Raw genomic sequence first — 20,693 nt, 5'->3', positions numbered from 1 at the left:
GTCCAACCCTGCGCCTAGCGCTGAAGTTTTGTGTTTGAGCGTTCAGCCAACCATAAATCCACCCTGTGAGTATCTTTTGTCTAACCCAGCCTCCTTTCCTCTTGGGGCGGTGCAGTTCGGCAGGAGCAGGAGCTCCGGAACGGAGGGGCCGTGGACAAGAAGCTCACGACGCTGGCAGATCTCTTCAGGCCTCCCATTGACCTGATGCACAAGGGCAGCTTTGAAACGGTGAGGGCTGAAAGGGGGGGGTGCAGCTCCTCTGTGTCAGGCTGCTGGCATGGGGGGATCCGTGGCTGGAGGGTCAGGAGGTTGCAAAAGGCTGCGCAGCGATAAATATTTGGTGAACTGCGTGTGGGAACGTGGGTGACGTTGAAGAACTTCACTAATGGTGGTGTCACCTTGGAAGGGCCATCAAGTCCAACAGGAGTTGATGATGGCCATGTAGAGCCCACTGCTTATGTTTCAGTATCAGTGTGGCAAATGACACTTGGTGAAGGACTTTGGTGAGCAAGGGATCAGAATTTCCATCAGAATGGAAAAATTGAATCCCTTGGAGTATCTCCGTAGGGCACGATACGGAAAAAGCTGGAGGAGGACTGCTTTGGATAGGTGAGGAAGGACTTCACAAGGGGCAGGGTAGTTTGCAGCACAGCCCTGCTGAGCAGCTCAGGTGGAGTTAACACAGCTGAGTGGTTTTTGATACTTGAGCTACTAAAAGTATTTGAGTGTGGCTTTGCCATGAAACCACAGCTTTATCTTCAGTAGAGGCCCTGCTCATGTATAAAATGGGTGTCTTTTGCATCTGGTAGTGATGGGAAAAGCATCCCAGAGATACAGGGGACTTGGCTTTCAATAATTTCAGGTGTCACCTTTCTTGTCTGTGTAGGCATGTGTGGATCTCATCCTAAGTTGTTATGATATGGATCAGCAACTTAACTAATGATTAGAGAATATGCAGATTGGTATATATTTTCATTTTTTGAGCCCATAATTTCCAGATATCCTTCAGAAGTTGCAGTTACTACTGAACTTCCTCCTGGTCATCTTTGAATAGCTGAGATTGATGATGGTAATGATTATTATTATAATATTATTTAATGAGAATGCAAAGTAATGATCAAATGGTGCAGTACAGATGTTGGAGAACTCACTGCAGGAGCTGAACAAAAATATTATTTACCTTGTGTTCATATGTGCCTGTGCTACTGTGCACAAATACTAGAGCACTGCTGGAGAACTTCTGCTGAAACACTATGTGCCTTTATTGAGTCTCCAGCTCTCATCCTTTTACCCTCATCTCTTTTTGTGCTTCCCAAATCACCAGGGATCAGTTGCCTTGTCACTAATTCCCCTGTTCTGAGGTGCCCTCCATCTATTTAATCTTCTAACAAAATTCCAGGTGTGAAAGGATGCTGGCAGAGAACAGCAGTGTCTGCCTTGGGAAGGAGTTTGGAAGCAGAGGAGCAGCCTGAAGCACTTGGTGCTCAGATGTCCCTGTGATCTGTGGTTTAGGGTTTACCTCAAATGAAGGTGTGTCAGGTCTTCCAGCTGGTGATACCTCCTGGGCCTGGGGTTCAGAGCTGCTGCTGAAGCCACCAAACACGTGGTTAAAGGCAGCAGTAATGGGAATTCACATGGAAACAACCAGTGCTGCTCCAGGACAGTCAGGGAGTGCCCTCTGAGCTCCTTGTGAGCCCTCTGTGGAATTTGAGATGTGGGCTGGTCCTTCCTCAGGTCTTGCTGAACACACATCGAGACTTTAGCAATGTTAATTGTGGCATCTATCACAGTCAAAAGTAGTTTCAGAGAGTGAAACAACTGATTGATGGATTTGTTTGTCCTAAAGTCTCTGCATTCTGATTCACTCTTGAAACTTAAAGAAAAAGGAAGGGTGGGCTGGGAGTGGGGGAGGGGGTTGTTATATACTCACCTTGTTCTGTGCAGGAGCTCATCTCTAAAGACATGTGCACTTTCTGGTGTGTGTTCTTGTACAGTTCCTTGTCCCATGGGATACCCTTCATTTCACTCTGATGCTCCTCAGCTTCACTGCAATAAAACTCTTCGTCTTCTCAATGTGTCGACCACTTGCATTTTACCTTTTTGGACTGCAGACTGCTCTGCTGCTTCAGCCTGGGGCAATGTGGGGCCTCAGTGACCAGAATCTCTCAAAATTCATCTCTAGCAAGCTGCTCTTGGCTTCTCCCTTCTCTGTACGCTGAGAGAAACATATATAAACCAAAGGATAAATCAGAGATGCTCATCGTGTTCCGGAGTGCCAAAAACCTAAATACTGTCATTTTGATGCTCTTGTAGTTCAGTTTTAATGTAAGTGGGGTTTCCTTACCATGGTTGGTGTGTGGTGTGTTCCAGCCTGTGGAGGGCTGTGCAGGAATGCTCAGCCAGGCTTGAGCCATGTGCATTTATCATGGAATCATTTAGGATTTAGGACTTCATTCAGACTTGGCAGGAGTGGTGGCATCTGGTCTTATTAATGCTTTCACGTATCTTTGTTGCTCGTGGTCTGTTGCTCCTCTTCGGGTTTTTGTTGTCAGTAAGGTCCAAAAAGTTGCCATTTCATTTTCATTTTTTCAGTAATACAAGCTTTAGGAGTAGGTGAGATTAACTTCCACTGAAGAAAAAAATTCAAGTGTTGAATGACATTGGGGTTTTTTTTAACTTGCTGTATGTGAAGATGCCTTGTGCTTCACATGCAGAACAACTTATGATCACAGCACTTGTGTGTGATTAACTAAACTAAACAGAGTTCTCTCCTTAGTGTGGAATCTGCTGGGAATAAATCACCTGAGCACAATAAACAAATTGCACCCCAAAAATGCTTGGTAGAGAACAGTGGTTTAGTTCTCATCTCAGACTGCTTTCAAGAACTGCAGGTGTTCTCCCTTCGTGCATGTGACGTGAGAGATGATTTAATTTGGGGGGTACACACTGAATTGCCTTAGTTTACCTTTCTTGTTGAGGGAGGGGGTGGTTCTGGTGTGTGCAGTTCTGTGTTTAACACTCATTAGGGATTCATTGAAGTGGCTGGATGTCACGGTGCAGAGCTTAGAGTCTGTCTGTGTGATTTTTTTGCCCATTTTACAAGTTAAGCCTTTTCTAGCTGCTCCCTGCTTTACACCTGAGACTGATTTTTTTTTTATTATTTTTTTTTTAATTGTTACTACTTAACAAACAGCAATAATTTGGAAGCTGATCTGGTCACTGTGTTCTAGTGGTGCATAAGGTGCTTCTGTCCTGGTTTGGGTCAGCATGGCCTGCAGGTACAGCTGTGGCACAGGAGTGGCTGCTTGGAGAAAGGATCCGTGCCCTGCCCCAGGCAGGAGGTGTAAGTGTGGCACAAACAGGAGATTTCTTGTTGGATGATCTCCTGTTCTGACTCTCTGTCACCTGTTATCTTCCACCCTGAATCACACAGATGTCCAGAGGGTCACAAGATGCTTGGCTCCACTTCCTTCTTCTCCCTGCTGACTCGAAGGAGGATTGCATTTCCACAAAGCTGAGCCACCCCAACATTTTTAAACCATATATGTTCAGAGAGGTCAAATGAGAAGAAAACTTGTTATTTTTACTAGTGCAAGAGCCAGGGGTTGTGCAGTGAGATCCAGCACTGGGTGTAAAACAAGACTTGTTTCACAGATGGTCTGACCAGTTTGCTGCTCTAAGTTGTAGAGATGAAAAATGTGGCTGGGAAAGGGTAAAGGCAGACTTAGGGCAGATTGGAGTGGTTTGGTTTGGTTTTTGCATCTGAGTTCCACTGGCTCTGCTCTCAGAGTGGCTGTTCTGTAGTGCCCTGTCTGTGGGCTCTCTGAGTGCCTGGTCCTGGCCTTTGTCCATCGAAGGGGGAGGAGAATGGGGGGCAGTTGGGGATGGAAACCGTGGATCTAAATCCATCAGGCAGCTTTTGGGATACACAAGGCAGCTCTTGAGCCTTCCCTTGTTCTTTTGTCACTTACCAGATGACCCACCTATATAATCTCCAAACCCTCAGCATTTCTTCCCCCCACACTCTTCTCCTTCCACCCCCTCTGAAGAATCCCAGGGGCAGTGTAAGAGCAGAGCTGTGGGTGTGAGATAGCAGCAGTTTAACTGTGTCCTTTTAAATGGTAAATCTGAAGCCTGTTTTTGGAAGAAAGTTCAAAGTAGTTTCAAATGCTCTACCTGCTCTACAGGTGAAAACTCATCTTTGCAAATGTTCTGTGTGGAATTTCCTGCTTCCATCCTTCAAAGGACTTTTAGCTGGACAGAGGAGAGGTAGAGCAAGAGGTTTTCATTAATATTGAAAAGTATACAAAGTGCAGAAGAGCGAGATGGCACTTTCCAGCTTTCTAATTATGTATTTTTGAGTTTGTTCTTTTAATCCAATACAGATTAGATTAGGACACAGGACTAAGGCAATCCAATTGACTCAAGTAACGTAAGGATTTTTGTTCCCTATATATTTGGGCACTACCTCTAGGCCTTGTCTTAAACTGATTTCCTAGATTGATTTCTCAAAACCCACAGTTAGCTCAAAACAAGTCTTAAATAAAAGCATGATGACTGTATTTAAGACCCTTACCAGTTACTTAAATGTCACCTGCCCCATTTTTCTCACCTGGTGACCTGGTGGATTCTGGCAGTGTGATATTAGTGGTAAGTAGTCAGTGGGAGGCCCCTTTTGAGAACAGGACTGTTCCATGCTTCTACATTCATTTTTTTTTTTCCTTTGAGTGAAACAGAAGCTGTCTCTGCAGGGCACTTGGCCATGCAGATGGATTTTGTTGGCTGAGGTTCTTGCCTTGGTGAAGCTGAGTGTGTGGGGTTCACATGTCTGTTCACGCAGTGGACGGGCTGACTGTTCCAAGCTACACTGGCTAAAATTCATTTCAAAAGTAAAAACTTTGGTTTGGGGAACACAGTAGTGCCCAAAACAGCAAAATCTTGCATAACATCCTGATTCCTCTGAATTTTTTTTCTTTTGAATTCCTTGACAGCACATTACCAGCAGGATGGTGAACATAACTTATAAATATATATTTTTGAAAGCAAAGGGAGTTCCTATGCCAGTTCCAGTCTTTCCAGGTGGTAAGAGCATTCCTGCTGTTGATCTAGCCCTCTTTTTTTCAACAGGTATGACAGTTCAGCGATCAGAATTACATTCTTGATCAAACTCCTACCATTAACCAGGCAATCAGACAGTGCCAGCTTTGTGACTCAAACCAGTAAGATTTCTTCCTGCGCCTTCTTGTCTTCCTCCCCACTTGCAGTCTGGATAAGGAGCATCAGAAAAGGATGCCTAATTGGGCAGTTGGACAGCCATGGAGTAACTCAAAACTGGGAGAGGAAAAAGAGAACAGCAAAGCGGTCCTGTTGAATTAATGAAAGTCCTCTGTCAATTATGCAACCTATTTAACTAGATGATCCACGGGTTTATCTTTAGACTGAGCAGGTCTTTGTTGTCAGACCAGTGTGACTGACTACACTTTTTCCTGAATAAATACTTTATTCAGCATCGCCATGTGTGTCCCCCCTCTGAGTTGCTTTTCCCACCCTGTGCTTGGCTTGTTGAAAATCCAGCAGCTCTGTTCATCGATGTGATTCTGTAATTCAGCCAGGCTCATTTAAAGCAGATCCTTCAGCCCTGCCTTCTGTCTTGTGGATGCCTTTTCACTAGCTCTGTCCATCTTCCTCACTGGGAAGGGTTTTGGTGGAAGGTCTGGCAGTTTTAGAAGCCATCTCTGATCGTTGGTGGTGTCTGGCTCTTCAGTCTGATCTCACAAAGCTTTCCTCTCTGCTTCCAGGCCAAGGAGTGTGGTCAGATGCAGAACAAGTGGCTCATGATAAACATTCAGAACGTGCAAGACTTTGCCTGCCAGTGTCTCAACCGCGATGTCTGGAGCAACGAGGCCGTGAAGAACATCATCCGGGACCACTTCATTTTTTGGCAGGTGAGGAATGGAACGGGGCTGGATGTGCGAGTGACTTGGGGCCTCGGTAGATGGAACAGTAAAAAAAAAAATATAAATAAAAAGGACTTCTTTGAATGCAATGGCATAATGGAATTCTCTTGAACTTGCAGAGAAGATGTGTGTCGTGGGGTGCGTGTAGTTTATGGACGTAGATGTAATTCAGGGATATGCATTTGAATGCATAAACTGCCTTTCACTTGTGCAGTCGAGGTGTTGCCACATAGCTTCTAATACATGGAGAGGTGGAGGCACATTTTCAGCTTGTCACAGTTACTGAGAACTGTTTGTACCTTTTGTAGTTTATGCTGTAAAACCAGAGAAAAACTTGGTGCATTTTCAAGGCACAGTTTGTTTGTGTTCCCTCTCCAGCCACTGATTTGCCCAACGTGGTGTTTTGCAGGTGTACCACGACAGTGAGGAAGGACAGCGGTACATCCAGTTCTATAAATTAGCAGACTTCCCTTATGTCTCTATCCTGGATCCCAGGACAGGTAAGGCACGTGACGGTTGGTTACCTGGAGTTATTATCCCATGGGGAGGACTGGCAGTTGTAGGCTGGAATACCTTCCACTGCAGTTGGTGTTACATTTGGCTGAAGAATCTCTGCGAGACCTTGTTGTCGCTGAAGCAGTGACACAGTTCTGGAGGAACTAAGGGAATAAAACACCCCAAACTTGCAGAAATCTCGTGTATTTGAAGCTTAGCAAGTACTTTGCTTAGGAGGTGAAAACAGTTCCACCTGGTGGCAAAACTCTGAATTTAATTCTTTTTTTAACTCCCCTTTTAAAAGCTTCTTGAAATCGTATGATGAATAAACCACAATATTTGTAAGCATTACATGAATCGGCTTCCTGCTCCTTCCACACTGTTTTTGTGAGGCTCAGTGGTGACTTTTTAAAATGCATCTTAATTCTGAAATACTGTTTTGGCTTCAGGTTTGTTGTTTGGGGGAGTTTTTTGTTTGTTTGTTTGCAGTTTTTACCTGAACAGTCAAACTTCTGCCTCTCCCTCCAGTTCTTTCAAAAGTGTTACTTTTTCTTTTGTATCCCAGCACCTTCTTTTATCATCATATAATGCAGCTGTCAGGTCATATAATGCTTGTCTGATCTCCTGCTTCTAAGGACTGAAGTAATAATGTCTGTGATCAAAGCTGGGATTTCTTCATGTTTGATTTAAACCAGCCAAAAATATATATATTTTTTTTAATGTTGCAACTGAAGTTAGGATACTCTTCTTAGCACTTTACTTCTGAGAACAAATGCTGTTTGCCAAGGGTTGGAATAAATTTAGCAAGAATGTAGAAGTACTTCTTCATAAACCAAATGGTTTGGTGTTTATTCATTTTGAAGACAAATTCACCATTCTGTGCTCATGTTCCCATAGATATAAAGAAAAGAAGGAAATAAACTGAGTGTGTATTTGTGTCTGTCCCTTTTCAAGGGAGTGGAAGGAGGAAGCTCCATAATTATCAGGTGGTAGCCTGTGGGAAGCTGCAGTTCCACAAATACGGACTCTTGCAGCAGTGAGTTGGTGTGTTTGACCACTGAACTGCAATTTTTTGCTGAAATGATGTTTCATGGTGCCTTTTGTTCCCCAGGCCAGAAGCTCGTGGAGTGGCACCAGCTGGATGTGACTTCTTTCCTGGACCAAGTGACTGGGTTCCTGAGTGAGCATGGCCAGCTGGACGGGCATTCCACCAGCCCTCCCCAGAAATGCTCTCGCTCGGTGAGTAGGAGGCCCTTTGGCAGGACTGGAGGCACCTGAAAGAGCACTCTGGCCTGTCTTTATCCAGCTCCACTGATTTCCCAGACAGACTCACAGAGTTATTTCAAGGGCATGCAAAAATATAGGGAATGCCTTCTCCCAGGATCGCCGTTTTGTTGTGCAGTGTGTGCTCCAGCATTTGGTTTGGATTTAACAGCATGTGTGAGAGGAAAATGGATTACTCCATGCAGAACTCCAAGGAGAAGACATTAACTAATACTAGCATGACTAGCTTTCCCTGCTGTTTCTTCCTGACAGGTTCAGTAGCTTCCCTTTGGAAGACTGATGCCCTTTTGATTTTCAGTGCATATTTAAAAGCGGTCCTGATGTATTTGTGTCGTGCCTGCGTTCCACAGGAGAGTCTCATCGATGCCAGTGAGGACAGCCAGCTGGAAGCTGCCATCAGAGCCTCCCTGCAGGAGACACATTTTGATTCCTCGCAGGCCAAGCAGGAGAGTCGGTCGGATGAGGAGTCGGAGTCAGAGCTTTTTTCTGGAAGCGAGGAGTTTATTTCAGTTTGCGGCTCTGAGGAGGAGGAGGAATCGGAGATTCCTGCCAAGCTGAGGAAGTCTCCACACAAGGACTTGGGGTATAAAAAAGAGGAGAGCCGGAGGCCTCAGCCTGAGGCCCCTGCAAGGACTGAGCCTGGGACAACATCCAACCACAGAGTTGTGCCCTGCATCGATGCGGGGACGCCGGAGGAGTCACCGGACAAGCCTGAGAGTGCGTTTCGGGGCCTAGATGTGAATGGTAAGTTAACACTTTTTATCATGACCTGGCTTTTGCTGTTTTGTTTTTTTTTTTTTTCTCTGAAACTGTTTATACTCTGCCAGGCATGGTTTCATCCCTGGTTTTAAAAAACTGAATCTCTTCTGATTTACTGACTTCTTGCCACCAGACAGCAATTCCCCGTGGCAGCAGCACCACTTTGGTTCGGCCTGCAGAGTCCTGTTAGTCATAGTGTCACAGAACCTCCTGAGCTGGGAGGGACCCATAAGGATCACCAAGTCCAACTCCAGGCCCTGCACAGGACACCCCGACAATCCTACCCTGTCCCTGAGAGTGTTGTCCAAACACTCCTTGGGCTCTGGCGGGGTTGGTGCTGTGACCAAGTCCCTGAGCTCAGGTTTCTTAGTTTGAGACCTTGCCCAGGAGTAAAGCACACACTGGTGTAATGCAGGTGCAGTGTGATCTGGGCACACCGACTGGTTCCAGTCACCACTGTTCAGGAAGAGTCCTGAGTTTGAAGGGTGTATTTTACGTACCTGTGGCAGAAATACATCTTCATAGACTGGAACCCTGTGTTTGTCTGCAGTCCCTAACCCTGCTGTGCTGTCGCACCTAAAATCTACACAAGAACTCAACTCAAGTCCTGTTGTTAACTTGCAGTAACTTCCTTTGTGTAGGACCAAAGGCACAGCTGATGCTGAGGTATCCAGATGGAAAGAGGGAACAAGTTTCACTGCCCGAACAAGCTAAACTTCTGGTGAGTGGAGTTAATGGGAATCCTTGTTTGAGTACAGGAGGGCTGAACCTGCAGAATTACTGTACCTCTGGCACTGCTGAAATCAGATCTAGTGGAAGAGGTTTGTCCAGGGAGTGCTTGCACTGTCCTTCTGTTGTGTTCCATGTCACTCCTCTCCGATCAGCAGACCCTGCTCACTCTGTGTGTTGCCATTGCTGCTTGGGTTCCCAGTACACTCCAGTGTCTTCCTTAATCCCCAAACTGCTCATTTCCATTCTGTGGTGGCTCTAAGTGGCTTCTGCATTAATGATTAATTACCATAAAATGCCCTCAGCTCACTCATTTGTGGGACTTTGTTTCTAAATGGAAAAGTTTGGTTGGTAAAAGCAAAAGCAAAACTCTTCATTCTCATTCTCCATCACTCCCATCATACTTCCACCCTCCCTTCTGGGCATGGATGACACGGCAGACTTTGGAGGAAGTTCTCCCCAAACAAATTCATTACAATATTAATTTCAGTTTCACAGTGAATTCACAGTTTCAGCTGTGCTTTGGCCTCGCTTCCCTTGGAGAAGTCAGTGGGGATGACATTTCCATCCAGATTTTGTGGGTGCTCACCTGGAAGCAGTGTGCTGAGAGGTCACTGTGTTCCTGTTAGCCATGAGCTCTCAGGGCATGGTGGCCAGTTAAGCTCATTTTCGTGTAATCAGCCTAATAGTCTTAGGGAAGGCAAAAGGACACCTCTTCAGAAGGATTTTGTGCAGATTTGGGAGAGAAGTGTCCTATCTCATACAGAAAATGAGGCTATCACCTAGTCTGCAGCACTTTAGGAATGTACAGTGTCCTAAGATCATGCTCTTAACTCTCCTGCTTGAAAATAAATGGGGAAAAAAAAAAGCTTAACTGCTTTTTGAAAGCAGCCTGCTAAGTAAATTTGTGTGTGTTATTAAACATGTAGCACTTTTGAACACTTAAGGGATTTATTTAGGCAGTAGGTAGGTGTGATACTGAGATATCCCCTGATAATCCTGCCTTCTGGTTTGACTCCTTTTATGGACTGTGGAAGTTAAAGGAAATTTATCTCAGCATGTGATTTCCCTTCTGCTCTACAGTCAGCAGAGGAATTGAGCTGAGTCAAGGTTTGTGGGTAAAGATATCTTTTGATTGCAGAGCTGAGCAGGCAGCTTGTGTGCTCACCTCATATGATCTTCTAAAGCCGTTTCAGGCAGATCAAGATTTGAGTCTCAGGTGTTTCTTCGTGAGCATCATTTCCATGATGATTTTTTTCCATTTTAAAACTGGCCAGAACTAGAAAAAGAAATTGTTTAAGGAGACAGTTGCACTTGAGGAGTTTTAACTGATGATACCCACCAGTACTGGCTGGTTTTAAAAGTGTTTTATTTTTAATCATTGTGTTGTTATCAATCAAGTGTGGCTTCTTTACATGCTCTTGTTTCCAGGAGATGCTTATGCTTCCGGTGTTACCATAATCCCATTTCCCCCCTTTTTACAGAAGCAGTTGTTCATTATGTACAAATTAAGTTGACTTTACTCTGTTCAGCAGCTCAGCTCCCCCTGAGTACCTTTTGTTTGCCAAGTGCTTCAGGTGTGCAGGAAAGACTGGCTTGTAAAGGGGACCGGGAGGAATATGGGCAGGAAACTTGACTGAATATTTAAATCCAGTGGTTCGTAAAGGAATTTTGATCATCCTTGTTGCCTGAGAAGGAAGTGAGCCCACTTCCCTGCATTCCCCATCAGACACAGGCATTGTAATCTGCAAAGTCAGTTGGAGACCAATCCTGGTAAAGGAGGAGGTTGGGGAACAGTCTCCTCCTGCCAAAGGCTTTGGATTTTGAGGAATTTGGAGGAAACCTCCATGCAGGTCCTTCCCTGTCTGTTCTGCACTCATCAAACCTTGGAAAAGTCCAGGTTGAACAGAATCCCTGGAGATCACCTGCTCTAACCCCCTGTTGAAAGCAGGGCTGTAGATGAGCTTGTACAGGGCCCTCTCAAGCTGAGTCCAGAATAATTCCAGCAAGGGACATGGCACTATTTCCCTGGGAAGTTTACTCCAAAGTTTAATTTCTCTCATGATAAAGAATTCCTTTTTAATATCCAGAAATTGCCCCTGGGGCAGCTTGTGTGTGTTGTCTCTCCTCACCGTGCATCTCTGGGAAAGAAATGCCTCTGTCATTGTTATATTGGAACACTGTGATGATGATCCCACCAAAATCATACCAGTGACATCCTGGATCTCTAGGCAAGCAGCAAGCTTCCAGGAGTGGGTTAGGTCAGAGGTTGGGTCCTTCAGGAGCCCCTTCCATCATAAAATCACAGAATGGTTTGGGTTGGAAGGGACCTTAAAGCTCATCCATGGGCAGGAACACCTTCCACTAGACCAGGTTGTTCCAAGCCCTGTCCAACCTGGCCTTGGACACTTCCAGAGATCAAGAGTCCAAAACCTCTCTGGGTAACCTGTTCCAGAAGAGTGCTGCAGGCTGCTGGAATTTACTGGCATAAGTTATCCACCAAAACTATGTAACAGTAGCGTTGAAACTCCCCCTATTTTTTCACACTTTCTATTTTATTGCATACAAGACATTTGTCTTTTTTCCCCCCTCTCTTAAAAAAGCTTCAGCTTTTCATTCTGCCTGTGTCTTGCTCTGTTGCAGTATCCCCTTTTCTTCTGCCCGTCTCCACTTCTCTGTTCCTAATTTATGCTCTTATCTGCTGTATTTCCTGATGAACTTGGGAAATTACTCTCATCACAGCAAGGACATGAGCTCTTCCTGAAGCTTCTGCTTGTTGAATTGTGAGGCTGATGCCCCTTCATCCCAATGCCCTCTGTATCCTGTCCCAATTGCCACTGTAGGCAGAGAAGTCAGTGAGTTGAAAAGAGCTTTAAAAACACAAGTCAAACAACCCCAAACCCTCCTGCTTCTTGAAGGCAAGAAAAAAAATAGTGAATAAAAGTACTGCATTTATTTTGGCCAGTGCTTCCTCACAAAAAATGCTTCTTTGGTAGCATTTAGGTTTAGGATAAGGATTAATATCTGATAAACAAGTGAGGGGGCTTTTATTTGGGGGCATTTAAGGCTTTTTTTTTCAGATTTTATTTCAGTTTTTTCCCCATTTTTTTTTCCACTTTTCCAAATTTTTATTTTATTTGCAAATTTTATTTTTTTATTTCTTGCATTAATGTCCTATTGTGCATAGTTTATCTTAGGTGTATTAGGTTCCTCTTTTGGATTCTGTGACACTCCTTTGCCTTTCTTTCTCTCCAGGCCCTCGTGAAACACGTCCAGTCCAAAGGATACCCCAACGAACGCTTTGAACTGCTCACCAACTTCCCCCGGAGGAAACTCTCCCACCTGGACTATGAGATCACGTTACAGGAGGCAGGCCTGTGTCCTCAAGAGACTGTCTTTGTGCAGGAAAGGAATTAGCACTGTGGCCTGAGTTCTCCCAGCCTTCCTCCCCTCTTCCCTTTGCCTGGAACACCGACTTGTTAAATATGCAGTTAAGGGTCATAGGATTGCAGTGCTGGAATCAGACAGGCAGCTGACTGGCCCTTCCCTCTCTTCCTCTCTCTTCCTCCCTTCTCCTCTCTCTTCCTCCCTTCTCCTGCTCTACTGACCAAATGAGAGTGCTCAGAGTTTCATTTTCTTTCTCAGCTGCAGAGAGTGTTGGGAAGAACATCTTCCCTCTGCTTCCCTGGGGTAAAGTAAAACGGTGATCGGTGTGTCCGGCGTGCTGAAGCTTGGAGTGGCCATAATACACAAACCCTTCTCGCTGCTATTCTTAAATCTGTTTTGTTTAATTTATTTTTGAAAAGAGTGTGTGATAAGGCACTGAGTCATCTCTCTAAAGAGAGAGCGTAATCTTCAGGACAGTCTTTCCTTTGTTTGGATTCCCTACATGAAAGGTGTCCATTAACCTTCCAGCCTTCTCAAGGGTTCACTTACCCAACACTCTGGTTTTGGGAAGGAGTTGGGTTGAGCTGTGGTAAAGTACTCTGCCCCCATCTAATTTAAAAACTTATAGGTTGACTTCATGTTTTCCTCCTGCTTTAAACTACCAGTGGACATAGTAAAAAAACCAACCAACCCCCCCAAAAAAGCCAACTGTGCTCTATTTGGGATTGACTGCTTGGCCCAGAGGGAAAGCTGTGTGTCCACTGCTGGAGCAGAACTGACTCCTTTGTGGGAGTGGGTGGGTTTTCCAGGTTCTCTTCCCAACATCCTCAAAGTGTCTTCTTACTTGCTCTCAGGATTTTGCAAATGATTACAGAAGGTGATACTGTGGAGATCTTGGACTCTGAAAACACCTGCCACAGACTTGACAGTTACTTGGCTTTTTTTTCCTTGGCACAGTGTCTTGGTTGGTTTTCCCAGGAGTGACTGGCACGAATTAATGCTTCAGAAAAAGCTTCCCAGCCTGGTGGCTTGAACTCTCTGTGATGATTTTTATTCTATTGCCATGTTCATCTACTGTCACTTACCTCTAGGGCTGGGGGGCTGCATGGGAAAGCTGCTCCTTTGTTCAGGCTTTCCTTTCAGCTCTGGAGGTTGGCACCAGAAGTCAGTGCCCTGTTTTTCCTCCAGTGTCTTCTGTAGACGTGGAGCCGTTGATCAGTTGGTGTTTCAGCAGGTGTCACAGTGGGACAGGAGTTAACCAGCACAGCCATCAGGGGGGTTGGTGAATTTGTGTATTTACAACTAAAAACTCGGTTTGACGTGCTCTTCCTCGGTGAGGAGAAAGGCAGCTGGGACCTGCCATAACTGCTGACTTCTTCTGCCACTCAGATGATTGCAGACATTAAAGACTTCAGTAGTCAGAAATCTACCGTGTTCAAACTTTTCAAGATATTTTGCCTTTAGTTTCATACTAGCCTGGATACTTGGAGCCTTTAAATGTGAGGAATCACAGAAAATGTCTTGCGTTCCCCAGGAGAATTTGCTGTCTTCTGCTCGTAATTGGGTTTGACATGTAATCATGTGGTTGTATAAATCGATTTCCCTTCTACACGAACACTGGCTGCATTCTACTGCAGGATGTAGTGTCAGGAAAGCAAAATCTGACCACAGTTTCCTGATCAGTATCACCAGATGGCATTTTGGTTTGTAAAGACACCCTGTCATGGAAGCAGCTCCCAGCGTGGGACAGTGAGGTGCCAGGGCAGCAGAGGAGAGGGGGGTTGTGTTTGGCCTGTGAAGCAGCAGTGGCACCTCTGGACTGAAGAATCCTTTAGTTTCTGGGATATCCAGATCCATAACTTGTGTTTCCATGTAGATCTAGTGCTTCCTGAAGCAGCTGCGTAGTTGGAATAATTCGCTGTTTGCTGCTCCTCCATGGTCAGCCCCAGGCAGGTGAAGGCAGGCTGCCAACAGGAGGCAGAACCCAACAGGTGTAGAGTGACAGCCCCCCGTGTCCCTTGGGCAGTGGGAGCACAGGGACCTTCCCTGCTCTCCTGCCCCTGCACCCTTGGTGGTTCCAGGGTCCTCTCTGCATTGTGGCTGCTTGGCTGTGTTGGCTGGTGGAGGCCTAGCTCAGTTTGGACAGGCCTGGCTTTGTATCCCCTCTGGGAATGTTGTCCCACAGCAGCTTTCCTGCAGTTAGATGTGCAGAACTGACTCTGCCCTCTCACTCCCAGGTCTGGTTTATGGGCAGCTTCTCTCCCCCAGCCCCTCCCTGGTGTGTACTCACGTACTCACTGGGCTGTGAGCTCTGTGAGGACACCAGGAGTTGCTCTAGCAGGGAAAAAAGAACATGAAGTTGAAGATTTACATTGAAAGTGGGATTTTTCTCCCATCTTTTGGTTTCTAGTAGTTTGTTCTGTTCCGAGAAATCATGATCCTGGCTTTTTGTTGTTGTTGGTTTCTGTGGCACAGTGTGTTTTTTCTATCAGTTTTCTTTTGCTTTGCTTCGAGAGCAAGAGACAGAAAAGAATGTTTAGGGACTGTGTGTCCCTACACGTGGCTCTTTTCTCCCTTCATTCCTCTCCCTCTCTCCCTTCTTCCCAACCCAAATAACACCCAGTGCTGTGGCACACGTGTCAGTCAGCTGTGCTGTGGGGGCTGAAAGCTGTTAAAAACCAGCACCAGCCAGGACACAACCCCTTCAGATCTTCATCCCCGGTGAAGCCCTTGGGAGGATGTGTTTTGCTGTCCTGAGGAACGGGGGTGAAAACATGAACCAAGCTGTGGCTGGGACAGCAGCAAAGGTGAGGGCTGGTTGGACACTATTCAAAGAGCCTTTGCAACAGTCACTTCTGGATGTGAAATCTGCAGCTCAAACTGCCCCTGACAGGTTGGAAAAAATGCGCTAGGTCTGGTTGTGAAATAAGGTGTTGACATACAAAGGACAAAGGAAACAAATCCTTTAATGGCTGTGGTTTGTGGCTTCTGGTGGGTGTTGCTTGGTCAGAATTTGCATGTGGTGTTGCAAGGGCTGGGTTTGGAGGAGCAGCAGTGCATGTAGGCAGTGGAGGCTTTTCTGGGCAGAGAACTCGTCAGGGCTGTTTCCTCTGCCTGTGCTCTTCATCCCACAGGGCTTCATTTTGGGATTTGATGTCCAATAGCCCCAGTCACAGCCTGGATTCACAAACAGAAGGTGAAATGAGCACTGGCTTTCCCTGCCAGGTGCTGCTGACACATTTACTTCCTACTTGTGGTCCTTCAGAGGCCCACAGAAGGATTTTGGATCTTCCTGATGCCACATGCTCTTAAGTCAAGCTGATTGACCAGCTTCAGCCTCACAGCATGATGTCAAAAGGGCAGGTGAAGGCTGTGCCAAACATTTCTGGTCATACTTGGGTTATTTTCGTTAGGCTTTGAATTAAGGTCTGTGATTTTTACAGTTTCTGACATTGAAGTGTGTTGCTTTTCCTGATAAATCAGCTCCGTTAACACCACCAATATTAAAGGAATGCCCAGTATGTGCACATAGCCTTGTAAGGTATAGTGGACTATAAAAGGCATTCAAAGGTACTGTTGTTCCTAAGGAGATTTAAACAAGAATTTTCCATCAGCTCCTCCCAGAGCTCCCTGACCTTTTGCCTCTCTGTTACAGGGAGGTGACACCTCTGCTCTGTCCAGCTTGTGTTTCACAAGGTCCACGTCCTTCAGAGCCATGTTTTCTAAAGATTACCAAATTTGTTCACTCACCTGCACCAGCTTCTGCAGCTTCCCCTTCTGCCACTGCTGTGGTTTGTACCCTTGCAGAAACTGGGTTTAGTTCAGGTTTTAATAACTCCACCTCCCTGCTGAAAGGGTCTCAAATTCCTGTTCCTCCCAGAGCACTGAGCTTGTTCACGGGGACTTGAGCAACAAGGGCTAAACTAAAACCAATTTTCTTTTCTTTTGGGGGCAAAGCATCACTTGGGCTGTGTTTTGTCAGGTACCAAACACTGCAGAGATGCAGAAACGTGGTGTTTGTGGTTGTTTGTCTAAACCACATAAAAACAGATTATGAACATAGAGACCTGTGTGGGAATGTCAGTGCAAGTGGAAAGATCTGCGTCATTTCAGGAACTTGTCGCTTAATTTTTATTCCTTTTTGGTTTGTATTAAATGTCACTGCTTTCTTCTGGTTTAATCCCTTTTTGATCAAGTTGATAAAACAGGTGGTCCTGTATTCCAGGAGGAGAAGGGGTGGCAGGGATGTGCTTTTGGTGGGGGAAGAGCAAAGTCGCTGTCCCATAAGAACTGGCTGTGCCTTGTCTGGCTGTTCTAATAGATTCAGGTCCAGCCTCTGCTCTCTCTCACCCTTTCTATTTATTTATTTTAACAAATTATGTTCTACAAACCGAACAGCTCCTGTCTCAAAGACAAAGCAAACTGACCTTGAGCCCTGTGTTGGCCATCTGGGTTGTTGGAAGTGCCCACGGGCGTGTTTGGATTTTGGAGCTGGGAAGGTTAATGGATGCCCTTTCTGCGATGACTTTTATTCCTGTCTCCTCTTGTCCATGAGATGCTTGGTGTCTGTCCACTCCCAATAAATAGAGCCATATGTACATACACACACACACGTGTTCTTAGTCGGAGAGCTCAGCACCGGTGCCTCAGCCTGCCTTGGGATTATCCAGGGTTTTCCATGGGTACCTTGTGAGTGATGGCAGAAATCCAGGACTTGGTCACTGGCTTTAGTTGCTGTGAGTGTCTGCAGTACAGAGGAAAGTCACTGTGTAACTGCTTGTGAAATGATGCTGAGATTTAAGGCATGGGAGGATCCAGGAACTGTCTGCAGAGCAGGGGACGAGGTGCTATTTTATAGACCAGATTTATATGAAGAACCTCTGGGTAAAACTCAGCTCAGAGACGTGGTGCCTCGTCACAGACACCACACTCTAGGACAGATGATTTTTTTTTTTAAATGAGTCTGTTTCCTCGAACTGGGGAACGTCCAGTTTGGAGTTACAACTTTTTACAACGGTCGCTTTCTTCTTCAGTGATGTCGAACTTCACGTGGGAGGAGGGAGAGGATTCATTTGGAAGATTTCAGCTCACTGTGCTGGGAGGGACCAAACTCAAGGAAACCTCTGATCTATATACACAACTGCTGCATTTTTTATAAATATATGTAAATGTCCTATTGTAATATTTGATCCTGGAAATAAAACAAACTGTTTTCAGTAGCTTTTTTTCAGGTCTTGGTTTTTTGGTTTTGGGGCTTATTTGTTGGTTTAGTTGTAATGAAAGTCTGTCCTTGTGTTACATGTGGAGTTCCAGAGTTTTTCCTTAGGGATACTGGGGTAGAAGGATAAGGAACTGTTGACAACAAGTGCACTGCTTGCTTAGCCCAAAAAAACTTCAGCCCATTCTAGAGGGTCCAAAATCTTGAAGTGAGACAAACTTTTGGGACCTCGATAGGAAAAACACCCTTTTGAAAATGAATAAAAAGAGGCAGGGATAGGATTTTCCATCCTTCCAATTGGAAGAGCAGAGGAAATGGGGCTTTCTGTTCTGACCTGTCAGTGTCCTCCTGGTACAGGTGTTGTCAAGGCAGAGCCTCTGCTTTCTGCAGTTGTTGTGGGGCTCCTTGGGATGTTCCTGTTGTGGCCTCACGTGAAATGTTGATGAGCAGAGACCCTTCTGGACAAGGACTTGGCAGGTACAGTGGGGTAACAGTAATTAAGAAATTAATTTTGGGTCATCCTGGTGTTCCTGACTGTAGGTAGGTCTCCACTGAAACAGTGACCTCGGCCACTGCCATGGTCTTGCCCTATTTGAAGCTGGAAAACACTTTGATCTCTTCCTGCGGCTTAGGAAGAAAATATTTCCCATTCCTACTGGCGTGGAAATCTTTTTTCATTTGCAGGTCAAGGAACTTCAGGGACACCTCAAACTCAAGATACTTCTTGGGTTTAATTAATTTGTTTTTCCTTTCTGCAGGCTGCTTCCGATTTTTAACGGGATGGGTTTATCCGAAGTATTAATTCAGGTGACATGTGTGAGGGCACTACAGCAAATCCTGTCCAGCAGCATCGTGTTGGTATTTCCTCAGTCAGTTCTAGCCACAGGCTCCCTGCAGGGCTTGTCCAAGGGGATTTTGGAGGAGTTGTGGCTGACTGGTGGCAGAAATGGATTTGCAGATTCCACAAATAGATTTGCAGAGAGGAGCAGGAAGGACCACTGTGCTGAGCATCCTCTGGCCAGGACCGAGGTGGAGGCTGGTTTGGCACAGAAGGGTTTCATCTCAACGCTTCCAAGTCAGCTCAGCCTCTGGTTCTCCTTGAAGCCAAACCACACTTGAAACCCAACCTGTGCCATTTCCCCAGCCCCAAAGGAGTTTGGGCAAGGGGAGCAGGGAAGCAAAGAAGCTGTGAGAAGAAGTCAGAGAAGGACCTTGCTGAGCTGGAATTGCTTTGCGTGGGACCAGGTTTGGCTGTGCCATGAACCAGGTGGCCTGGCAGCAAATTCCTTGCCCATAATTGCTGTGCTGGTGCTTTCACAATGAAGCTCTCGTGTGAGAGAGGCAGGGGCACAGCCCCTCACGTGCTGGGCTAAAATTAGCTTATTATTATTATGGTTACTGTTAGGGGTACAAGGGGAAGAGCAGCAATCCCAGATTCTCCCTGACGCCGCCCCGGCGCTGCGTGGCAGGAGGTTTCCTGTGGGAGGTGATGGAGTGGATCATGTGTGGGGCAACGTGGGAAGCCCAGATCGCCGTGACGTAGGAGAGGCACAAGATGAGGTTGCAACACGTTTTCTTCCAGGAGCAAAGGAACGCTTCCCCTCTTTCTAAGTAAGAAAAGAGAGGAAGGAGAAATTGGATTATTCTCGGCACTCTGCTGTCCTGCATGTTTTGCCTTTGCTGTTGTCTGCCTTTTAGAGACCAATTTGTCTTATTTAGGAATAAAACAGAAATTTATGTGCTGCTGCGGCCTCTGATTTTTCCTTTCAGAGGAGCTGTTGGATAATCTGCTCCTCTCCTCTCATTTTTCCTAGAGGAACAGAATTGCCTGATGTGACCTGGCCTCACCCATTCATGTTTTCCCATGTGACTCTTGAGGGCTCCAACTCCACCTTCTATTTCTTCCTATCTGGGAGCACAATTTATATCCTCGACTCATTGATTTGAAAGCAGGAAAAGCCACTTTGAAACAAATCAGCAAAGGGGTGTGGGTCACCCTGGGTAGAGCAGGTTAGGGTATGGACCAGAAGGCAGCACTCCAGGTGCTTTTTTTACTTACAGCATCAGAGCAAGACTCTGTGCTTCAGGTCCTCATGAACACACAAGGAATAGGAGCCATCTCAAAACTCTTCTTGGAGAAGATTCTTCCTTCTGCCTGCACAGCCCCTGAGCTGTTCTTCTCTTTGCTTGTGCCACCTGCAACTCCTCTGCCAACAAAACTGCCCCATTTTTGCCATTTTTTGGTGCTACAGTTTCTCTGTCTCCTGTTCTCGGACGCAAAGATCATCCACGTTCTCGTGATCCTGTTCCCATACTGTCAGACCTTTCCTGTGGGAGTAGCAGAGGAGCTTCCCTGTTGCACAGTAACTGCCAGCCATGGGCACCTCAGATGGGAAAAGGTGGTGTCCGAGGACTTGTAATAATTAAGATGTCCAGAAACCTTTGCCTCTCAATCTTGTCTCCAAGGCATGAGATATACTCAGCACCTGAGGAAAAGCTGGGCCACCTGTGAGGAAGAAAAAGGTGGGAGTTAGGAACCAGCTGAGACATGAGAATGCTTATTTAGAAGCTTTTATTAAAATATTAGTGAGAGAGGGGAGTGTTCTCCTAACATGGTCACCACAGGTCATTCCAGGAGCAGCGGTTTCTCAGTGGTCGAGGCATTTAGTGCAGAAGTGGTAGAAGCCTTAAAATCTGAAATTGTGCCTGTTTTGATGAACTCTGGCAGCAAAAGGGGGAAGGACCGTGCAGAAGGATCCGGCACAGCACCGGAGGATCTGGCTCATTCAGCCAGGACAGTCACCCTTTGAATGGATGGATCATGACTGATGCATGGGCGGACCTTGGGTGGGAGGGGGAAGACA

At 45.9% G+C, this 20,693-nt stretch overlaps 1 protein-coding gene across 2 annotated transcripts in view; it reads left to right on the top strand.

Moving 5' to 3' along the window:
• The window catches only part of UBXN7 (UBX domain protein 7), a 28,072-nt gene extending 10,242 nt beyond the window's left edge, over positions 1–17,830 (top strand). Inside the window, exons 5-12 of one of the 2 annotated variants that reach the window (XR_001876657.1) lie at positions 116–228; positions 5,799–5,945; positions 6,367–6,457; positions 7,564–7,691; positions 8,087–8,480; positions 9,137–9,216; positions 12,480–13,539; positions 17,645–17,830. Coding sequence is in view for 1 of the 2 variants with exons in the window: in XM_017826364.1 (XP_017681853.1) it covers positions 116–228; positions 5,799–5,945; positions 6,367–6,457; positions 7,564–7,691; positions 8,087–8,480; positions 9,137–9,216; positions 12,480–12,641 (1,115 nt within the window). In the remaining variant the exon portion in view is untranslated. Of the gene's footprint in view, positions 1–115; positions 229–5,798; positions 5,946–6,366; positions 6,458–7,563; positions 7,692–8,086; positions 8,481–9,136; positions 9,217–12,479 lie in introns of both variants that reach the window. The other variant, XM_017826364.1, reaches the window with a different exon arrangement.
• Positions 17,831–20,693: the final 2,863 nt, after the last annotated feature.

The sequence above is a fragment of the Lepidothrix coronata genome, unplaced genomic scaffold, assembly GCF_001604755.1.
Source record: "Lepidothrix coronata isolate B3197 unplaced genomic scaffold, Lepidothrix_coronata-1.0 Scaffold125, whole genome shotgun sequence".
In the NCBI taxonomy this organism is placed as follows: Eukaryota; Metazoa; Chordata; class Aves; order Passeriformes; family Pipridae; genus Lepidothrix; species Lepidothrix coronata.
This window is presented reverse-complemented; position numbering and strand designations above follow the sequence as displayed.